This window comes from Sinocyclocheilus rhinocerous, unplaced genomic scaffold, assembly GCF_001515625.1.
Source record: "Sinocyclocheilus rhinocerous isolate Xijiao unplaced genomic scaffold, SAMN03320098_v1.1 scaffold1426, whole genome shotgun sequence".
In the NCBI taxonomy this organism is placed as follows: Eukaryota; Metazoa; Chordata; class Actinopteri; order Cypriniformes; family Cyprinidae; genus Sinocyclocheilus; species Sinocyclocheilus rhinocerous.
Window position 1 is genome coordinate 393,680 of NW_015630392.1, and position 9,982 is coordinate 403,661.

Consider the following 9,982-nt stretch of genomic DNA (forward strand, 5'->3'; position numbering starts at 1 on the left):
ACACACATACATATATATATATATATATATATACATACACATTTATAAATTCAATATATATATTCTTTCATTTCCATTTAGTTTGTTGAAGTATTAATATAACTCCAATTAAATAAAACTAAAAACTTAATAAAAGAGCTATACAGACATAATAAATTCAGACATAATTTAACTAAAATTAAAATAAATAACAAACACAAATAATACAAATCAAACTACAGTAGTTTATCAGTAATCCTAAAAAATAACACTGGCAAACACACATGCTAAAAAACAACAACTTACTGACACATAGTAAGAAATGGTTATAAAAACTGAAACAGAAGCGAAACAAGTAATAGGAAAGAGGAGAAATAAAAAGCAATACTTATTTAATGTTTTAATGTTTATAAATATATTACAAATTCTGCATAATTTAAAATATAGCATTTTATAATATATTTTAAATGTTAACATAAATACTGTATGTATATATACATACTGTACATATATATATATATATATATACACACACACACACATACAAATAGCTCCCCATGTGTTAGCTTCAAAATTTAAAGGGTACATTTTCTAAAAAAAAAAAATAATTAATGTACAATGTGCATTAATTGCATTTTATTAATCGTACATAAATCTAATTTCAGGTCATTTAATTATATCACATATTAAAATGTATCATAATGATGAGAATTAAGACATATAATTCTAATTATATTTTAAGACTTATAAAGACAACACAATATGAATGTATCTAGGCCAGGACATGGAAGCATGTTCACCTTGCAGATGGTCTTGGCGGTTTTGAAGATACTCCGCTAGTGTGTTGAGCTCCTCTGGGTACAGGTGCAAACCTTCAGCCAGGAGAAAGAGCAGGTGGCGGGTGGCAGAGGGAACAGTGTGGCGCTCCAGCTTGCTGCGCTCCAGGTAGTCCTCCGTTAGCTCAGCCGCCCGTGCCGCAGCCTCTGTGGGGTCCAGCACCCGCCGTGAACCACTCAAGCGCCTGAACTCCACCAACACAAACTCCATGGCCTGTTCTTTGGGCATATTTCGATGAACTGTGGAGAGGCAGAGGAAGGGTCAGCCAGAGGAGGGAAGGGGGTTACATATGGTGCTCAGTGTGAGCCACTGCAGCCTAAGCAGTGTGCACAAGAGTTCTACCTCATCAGCAACACACTGCAGTCTGGCAACCACTGCTTTACCCAATTACCACATTAAAACTCAGTATGCACTCAAAAGACACATTCATGAGCACGCTTGAAAGTTGGCAGAAGGAACATTTAACAGAGTAGAAGTTTATATAAGATTGCTTTTAAAGTTTTTTTTTTTTTTTTACACATTTTAATATGAGGAAGGAATTGTGCATGAGATAATTGTTTTATACTTCCATATGAATTCACTTTTGACGTATGACATTGCGCAATAGCAAATTCGTACATTCCGAAAATGTACCTGTTAATTTAACGTTTAAAAAGGACTTACGTTTTTGCATAAGTTTGTTTTGTTTGTCTGTTTGTTTGTTTTTTAGACTTGAAAGTCTAGTAGTGTGTGATCCTCAGTTGTTTAGTGTGTGTTCAGTTTTTCTGTGAATCCATTAACAAAATCGGAACGTGTATGATGCCTAGTGTTTTAAAAAGTGTATTCCAGCTTTAAGAGAACTTACCAGCAAGGTGAGGTTTTATAGGAATAAAAGCTTTAGGAATTATATTAAACATCTGAACTAGTATAATATTTAAGTATTTTTTTAATTAAGTGGTGGGCATTCATTAAAATAATGGATTTTAAGAAAAAAGAAATTAAAGCAGGTCTGTTGTTGAGGGCATTTAATCTATTTTAATGTGATGCTGAGGGTCAAATCCACCATCTTTTAGATGTTGTTTTTTTGTTTTTATTTTGGATTTTGTGTCTTGCACTACATGGATTCATTTTTGCTTAGCTTTAATGGTGCAAACATTTAAAAAAATGTAGATTGGTAAAACATTTGTACCCAAATCTATTATAATAATGTCATTTTTTTTCCGTAAAGAAAGTATGCCTAATTTATTCTGACCACTCAAAACTGTTGATGTTTACGAAAAAAAGTGTAAAACAATCAAACAAAATTGTTGCAAAATTACAAGCTATTATACGGTTTAATTTAGAGGCATGTGAATTTTGAGAATTTTGGGTCCACAACGCAGTAAAAAAAAAAAAAATAAAAAAAAAAAATAACTTTTTTAATTTTTTTGTAAATGTTAGTAAATAGATCCCAGAAACCATGTTTCTACACAAAGATAAAGGTTGCATGCTTGCAATCCTACATTGAGATTGCATTGATGTTTTTGCAGTTAATATAAATTAATTCTCTTTTTAGACTGTTCTGAAAGTTTCTGCAAATTGAGGAAAACATAAATGCATGTCTTTTGGTGCAATCACAGAATACTAGTTAAAGGGGTCATATGATGCAATTTCAATTTTTCCTTTCCCTTTGGAGTGTTACAAGCTCTTGGTGCATAAAGAAGATCTGTAAAGTTGCAAAGACTAAAGTCTCAAATCCAAAGAGATATTCTTTATAAAAGTTAAGAGTCAACCATTTCCGTCACACGCTTGAGGTATCCAGCCAATCACAATGCACTGGATAGCTGGCCAATCGGAGCACACCTTGCTTTTTAGACCGATGAGCTTTGTAAAAATCGACGCGTTTCAAAAAGGCGGGGCTTAGAGGAGAAACAATAATGTACAGTATGTGGGAAATAATGTGTTTTTTGAACCTTAAACCGCATAAACACATTTCATTACACCAAATACACAAAATAATGTTATTTTTAGCAACATCATATGACCCCTTTAAGGTTTTGTTCATTATATGACCAAGAGTGTAAGAGTGCCCACCACCAAGTCAAGGTTGTTTAAGGTTATTTAACTATTGTTCAAAATTTGTAAATTTAAACTGTTTTTTTGGGGGGGAGATAGATTGTGGGAGTCGGAACTTACTTTTGAGGGACTCTGAAAATATGATTACTGTGCACGAGGAGAGTGTTACATTAGTCTGCTCGACGAGAATACATAAGGGGGAACCGTCGGAGCGGACATCTTGGAGGGCCCGCGTCAGGCCTGATTCCACCTGCAGGTAAAGCATTTCCACCGAGAGGCCACGTTCCTGCAAACACTGGCCTATCGATTTGGGGTAATCCCTTTGAAAGAAGAAGAAGAGATCTGGTTATTGAGCACCATGTTTCAGGGCATGAGGTGAGGGTGCTAGGTGTGGCCTCGCTTGTATATGCAGTAATGAAAGGGTAAAGTTTTAATACAATTTAATAGTGTATAGATATTATAAAAAACATATATAAATGTTTTACCAAAAACTTTGTAAATTAAAACATTGTAAAATGGATCTTAATAAAATGTGAAACACTTCTATCAACACATTTATGACAAGATCTATTAATTGGATGACAAAAATGGGACTGTCTGTTTTGCTTGTCATATTCATTGTGTATTAATAAAAACAGAAGTATGATTTTCCGGTCAATGTATATTGTTTCCGGTCAATGTCATTTCTAAATTGCATTCACGGTTTTGATAATAGCATTGTTTGTGTTTTTCATATTTTATAGATTGTGTTTTTGTTTCATTTTGTTTCATTTAAAAATATGGCTTTGATTATTGAACATTTTGACTATCACCACTTCTTAAAGAAGCTCATATATTTGGCTAAATAAACAAGGAATGTGATTACAATGTCAGTTTTTTAAATATGAAGATTTCTGGACACATTTATTCTTTCAATTAAAGTTTTTGTAGGAGGATGAAAATATACAGAATACCAATAAATCAGTCATGTGTGGGAAAAAAAAAAAAAAAAAAAAAAAAAAAAAAAATCAAATTCAACTTATAACTTAGAAAAACACTCTTTTATGCTTGAGACCTAACTAATTTTGAAAATGTGTATTCATCATTTCTGGAAACATTTAAAATGTCTTTTTTTATTATTTCTCTGTTTTTAGATATGTGGAATAGAAATATTTGATCAATTATAAAAATTAAACGAAAATGTTTACATTTAAACTTTAGATCATTAGAGGCCTGCCCTAATAAGCATACTCTTACCATGCTTTTTAGGGCAGACCTCTAAGACCCCCATGTTGAATGCAACATATGACGCAGTAATAAAATGATGCAAGGTTAGAATAAAAAATTCTTTAAGCAAGGCCACAGGTCGTAAACATCGGTGGTTGATTTTCTGGATAAATATAATTTATACAACATACATATTGACTTTTACAATATGTAATATTATTTTTTTTTTATATATTTTTTTTATTAAATTCAATACTATATTTTGAATTTAGCCATTACATTCAAAGATTCATTTTAACAGTCATTGATGGATGTAACATGTTCAGTGTTTTTGTTATTTTTGGATTAGCAGTGTAAAATGGAAATATTAGTGAATTTAAATTACTAATTTATAAAGGTTATAAAGAGACTGATAGCCAAATGTAAAGAATAAGAGCATTCCGGAGACTTTTGTTTAATAGTGGACACATTTTTGCAAATTATGAACATTTAGAATACTGGACGTTTGTTGTTGTTGTTCTTTTACTTGAAGGCACATTTAATTCCTTTTAAAGTTTTTGGATGATTTATAATAATAAAATATCCATCAGAATTTTTTTTTTATTAACCATCAAGGATGATTCTGGATACATACGGATTCCGAATCTTAAACCTGACGAATCCCATCAGTCTAACATTTAGCAATAATGAAGCACATTCACACAACAGAGAATTTTTTAGAAAACTAACAGCATCACACAAAATGTAAGTAAATGAGTCCCATAATTTCACTATGTGCAAACTCAGGAAAAAAGTCTGCAAATTGCATTTCTATTTAAAACAGAAAGCAAGTTTCACACAATAAAAACATTTAATGCAACAGAATTTTACTGCTACCTGCAGTAAATACTCACACATTCTGGTTGTTCACCGACAGGACTACACAGTCTGCAGGCTGTCTAGCACCATCTCCATGTAGCTGCTGGAAGAACCTCTCGTATATGGCACTGCGCTGAACTGATGCCTCATATTCTTCAGGTGAAACAGCTGTTACAAACACATTTACATGACAAAGTTGCTAAAAGAAATTTCTCATAATGGCCACAACAGCAGCAGTGAGAACCCAAGTTGTTTATTACACAAAAAATCATACCAGTTGACTGATGTGGTGAATGCTCATAGTCTTCAGTGCCAGAGTAGTCAATCCCTTCACCTAAGCTTTCAAAGCTGAAAAATGAAGGAAGATTGGAGGGGAAAGGTGTTTAGATTAATAATAGTTCACTACCAAAGAAGAAGAAGAGAGAAACAGGTATGTGAAAACTAGAGATTTAAAGCTAGAAAAAAATCAGTGATATTGCACTTTAAAAAAATAAACACTCTTCTCTTTTGTCATATTCAAGGTACCTCTCAGATTCTGGATGATCATCTTTTCTATCCTCCCTCATAGGATATGGTGTTCTTCGAAAAGATCTGGGAGATTTTGAGACACTGCATGGAGTAAATCAACATGATTAAAGGGTCATGAAACCCCAGACTACTTTTTCTGAGATTTTAGCAGATGTGTTTGTGTTGCACATCATATAAGACAATGTTAGCATCTAATAATCTTAACTATAGGAGAAAACTGGTTAATTTTAAGCTTTTTTGCGCTATTTTCATCTTCCGGGTTTAAAATTTACATAGATTATAGTTCATTGATGACGCCTCGGTGTCTATTAAATTATTCATGAGACTGTGTGTTCTTATCCTATGAGAAGACGCTTCGCTTAATTATTCACAACAGCATGTGCTGATTTGCTATGACAGACGCTTCAGACTGTGAGATCGTACATTATCTGAGAGAAACGTACATGAATCAAAGGAGCGTGTTTTTTTTGTTTTTGGTTATAAGAGTTCGGCACAAACGCGATTCATTTAGTGAGTATAACCGTTTTTACAGCTTCATGACACAACCCGTCAAAAGGTTTATATAATCGCCGCAGAATAAGCCTTAAAAAGTTACCAGAGGTGCAACAGCACGTTCATGTATGTCTTCAATACAGAGTGCAAATGGCTGTGCATTTATTTGTGTTTTTAACTCGATGGGAGTGAAATTAAACTGTCTGAACGCGAAGCTGTGTGTGTTGTCGGTCTCCCCTCTTTCCCCTCCGCTAGCAGCACACCACGCCCACTTTTTTAGCATTTTTTAAAACTGTGAATGAAATAACCAGTGCTGAAACAGGGGGTTTCATGACCCTTTAAGATAAGCATAACATCATAAATGTAAAACGTAGGCTGTGTTAAACTCTAGAGTTGCCTAGCAAGACAGGACTTGAAAGCGTCATATTAATTCTTCAAATGTTCCAAACATATTTAAGCAGTAGCTCAGTCTTTTGAAACGCAGCCACTATTCAGATGTGTCACATAACGTTACCTTCCTCCACTATGTGTTGGTGGTGGTCGTCTGCCCCCATCATTCTTCGACCACGACGACATTTGTTTTCTTCTAAATGAACGGCATAACAAACAGTCTTTTAATATCGCAGGACACACGACAATCAAGTTTTGGTTGCCCAGCAAACCCTGCATGTACGCAACCATTATTTTAAAAAAAACTAGTTAAAACGATGTTTAATATCTGCGACATTTGTCAAATTATTGTTATGAAAACACTAAACCTGATGTGAAGCCCATCATACCTGCGTAGATATTCAGTTATATTCCCGCTGCTCTGTGAATCGCGATAAACTGATGAATTTGCTCATACGTTATTTCATCTCTGACGAGATCAGTACATACTAAGATAAAAATGGATAATAGAGATTAATCCGAGTTACTGTTTACGGCAAAAGACCTGCTACACGCTCGACCCGACTTCCTGAACAAGAGTAGTTGAGGAAGCGTATGGCGCCTCCTAACGGACAGGCAGACAAACGACAACACCAGTGACGTCACTACCCAGCCTCCTCAGTCTGAGGCTTCTGAGATTTTAAAAGATTTTCAATGATTCCCAAATCTGCTATTTTTAAGCGAATCCCAATGCCTGTTTTGTAATCAACCTAATTCTCTTATGTAGATTTTATATTTACAAATGTAAATTTTCAAATTGTAAACCTATTTTTGTAGTATTTTTACAAGAGATAAACAATTATTTACTTACAATTTCAGTTTAGATGAACAAGAAAGCACTCAGAGCCTGTACAATTTGCACGGCCAACACATTTATCATTTTATCAATTTATCATTCTGTATAATGCCCTCTTCTTTCTCTTTACTTTATTATTTATTATGTTTCTATTTTGAGCTATTGTATTGGTTGTTCATGTTTTCTTTTTTTCTCTCTATTGCTGTTATTTGTAATTATTGTGTTCTAATTTTGTTGTACCATAATGTAAACTGAATGTTCAAATAAAGCATAAAAAAGGCTCCTGAGAGTTTAAAACCAACACATCAAATATGAGTCACCAATATATATTGTTGTATATATTGTTCCCCATTTATATCTGCCTCAGAGTGGGAAAAAACCTTTATTCTTTTTGTGAAGCTGAAAGTCACAATTTTGAGATATTAAGCTTCAATTACAAGATCTATATCACAAAATTGTAATTTTATATTCTGTAACTGCAACTTTATCTCATAATTGCGGCTTTTAAGTCTTAATTAGGATGTACAAAAAAAGTCAGCATTACCTTTTTATTTTTGCGCTCTTGAGATTATATGAAGATGTTAGTCTCAAATTGTTATGAGAGCATGCTATGGATTATGAGGCATTTTTGATCACTATAGTTCACATTTTGGTCTTGGGCGCATTTGGATTTTGGAATTCATGCAAATCACAGATGAAAGGAGTAAATAATGTCAGGTAACAAAGCCTGTGCAACACATAAAACAGACATTTATTACAAACATCACAATTCAGAAAATGAAAGATTCTTAATTCAATCATACTCTCTTATCTTTGGGAGCGTTGGAGATTTCAGTCTCTGTAACTGCTTCAGACAGTTCACATTTAGCGACAGCAGCATTAGGACACTGATATGTGCATTAACCATGGCATTAAACACATGAAATTTCCCCAAACCTCATTTAAGGGATGCCCTGCAGTCTGATTGAATCAATTCTCACTCAATTCTGTCATTTTACCTAATGTAATTTGGCTTCATTTATTTCTAAATGGACTTTGCATCATACATCAATATAAAGTACTATTTAAAAATCACAGTGTCTTGATTCATCAAGACGTTTTGCAATCATATTCAGAATGTGGGGTAATCAACCCCAGAACAGATTAAAGTACAATCAAGTCTGAGGGAGCAGAATAATGGGTTTTCTGAGGCAGGCATGAACATTAAAAGGAAACAAAGTGGTTAAGACACTTTAACTTGGACAAAAAAATAATAATAATTAGGAGAAGTCACATATACATTTAACACCTCTGAACAGAGACACACAGCAGACCAGAGTTTGAGGGGAGAGACTCAAAGACAGATCAGTATGTAATAGATGCATTTGTTCCATATTTTATCTGTTCCTGGAAATGCAGATTAAAAATTCCCAGAAGCCTTTAAACCTCCTGGTTTCCTCAATAGCCCTCGGATTGGGGCCTCCTTGGAGTGCAAAAATATAGTTTTCTTTCTCTCTCTCCCTCTTCTTCCCTCCAGTTTAAGGAGGGTCTACTCCATCCGTCAAAGGTCCACGCTGCCGCGTTCAATCCTGAGACAGCATCATGATTTGATTGGTCAGGTTGATCTCTCAGACAGAGGGGACTGGACAGGATGAAAGCTTGAAGGGGATAGTCCACATCTAGGGTTGGTGGGCTGATGTCAGGACACATGGGAAATGAGTCTGACTCTTGTCTTGATGTCTTGGCGACACAGTGGGCACGTTTCCAGCTGTAAGGCACACTCCATACAAATCCCACTGAAGACAAGACAGAGAAACAGAAGTTGACTTAATTGTTCAGCACAAAGAGGTAACATAACAGTAAACAACAATGTTTAAATGCCCCATGAAATCACTTGACGAGCACAGTTTTCTCCCCTGTGTTGATGTATTTTCATATTTGAAACATATTAATAGGGATGCATGGCATCATTATTTCATTGCACATGCTTATTTCTTTTATTTAGATCACATTTGCAATCATCTAATACATTATCACTTAAGGTAATCTTTAAAAACACATACAATTTAATAACTGATAAATGTAATCTCTAATTTAGCAAATCTCAAAATAAATATGCATTTTTCATACTGTATGTGCCTATAATGCTGTGATTCCTAAAATCACTTGTATTTTAAAGATTTTAGTTTTTAGTGTTTTATTTTTACTTATTTAGACAAAAATATTATAGTTTGTTTATTTATGATTTAATGGCATGTCAACTGTTGCACTCTAGGCTTCTTATGTCACAGTTAAGGAACAATGATTGGCTACTTGCAACTGTGAAAGGCAATATAACAATAAATATCATGTTACTATGAGACTAATTCATAAAACACTGCAATGAGATTCTTAAAGGGGTGGTTCACTGTTTTTTTTCCTAGGCTTGATTGTGTTTATGGGGTGCAGTCTAACATGTGTTAATGCTTCGTTATTAAAAAAACACATTATTTTTCACATAATTCACCTTTATTCCACATCGCTCTGTCCCTTCTCTGAGAAAGGCGCTGATCATTTCCTGCTTTTATGAAGCCCCGCCCTCAGAAATAGGCGATGGGCTCTGATTGGTTAGCTGGCCCAGTGTGTTGTGATTGGCTCAACCGTCTCTAGTGTGCCGCCCCTCACCTCAGCTGCATGTGCTCCGGTTGTATTGTAAACAACGGCGTCATTAATATCGCTTATCAGTTTGAGCCCGATTGAGAAGCAGAGGATATTATTGAAGAGGATCGTGCAGAACCTGTGCAAGAACAGCTTTTAATGGTAGGCCTATGTTTTTTGTTTGTTGTTGTCTCATACTTTTAGATA

At 34.4% G+C, this 9,982-nt stretch overlaps 2 protein-coding genes across 10 annotated transcripts in view; both read right to left on the minus strand.

Moving 5' to 3' along the window:
• The window catches only part of LOC107740307 (nuclear receptor coactivator 5-like), a 12,206-nt gene extending 5,276 nt beyond the window's left edge, over window positions 1–6,930 (minus strand). For 2 of the 4 annotated variants that reach the window (XM_016552689.1, XM_016552688.1), the window contains exons 1-7: window positions 6,714–6,930; window positions 6,449–6,520; window positions 5,440–5,523; window positions 5,189–5,262; window positions 4,950–5,082; window positions 2,971–3,170; window positions 780–1,055 (exon numbers count right to left, since the gene is read on the minus strand). In XM_016552689.1, the coding sequence (XP_016408175.1) occupies window positions 780–1,055; window positions 2,971–3,170; window positions 4,950–5,082; window positions 5,189–5,262; window positions 5,440–5,523; window positions 6,449–6,510 (829 nt within the window). In that variant the 5' untranslated portion in view covers window positions 6,511–6,520; window positions 6,714–6,930. The remainder of the gene's footprint in view (window positions 1–779; window positions 1,056–2,970; window positions 3,171–4,949; window positions 5,083–5,188; window positions 5,263–5,439; window positions 5,524–6,448; window positions 6,521–6,713) is intronic. The other 2 variants (XM_016552691.1, XM_016552692.1) reach the window with 2 other exon arrangements.
• A 766-nt stretch (window positions 6,931–7,696) lies between these two features.
• LOC107740308 (RING finger and SPRY domain-containing protein 1-like) overlaps window positions 7,697–9,982 on the minus strand; it is a 20,498-nt gene continuing 18,212 nt past the window's right edge. For all 6 annotated transcript variants that reach the window (XM_016552698.1, XM_016552697.1, XM_016552693.1 and 3 more), the window contains exon 15: window positions 7,697–8,934. In XM_016552698.1, the coding sequence (XP_016408184.1) occupies window positions 8,838–8,934 (97 nt within the window). In that variant the 3' untranslated portion in view covers window positions 7,697–8,837. The remainder of the gene's footprint in view (window positions 8,935–9,982) is intronic.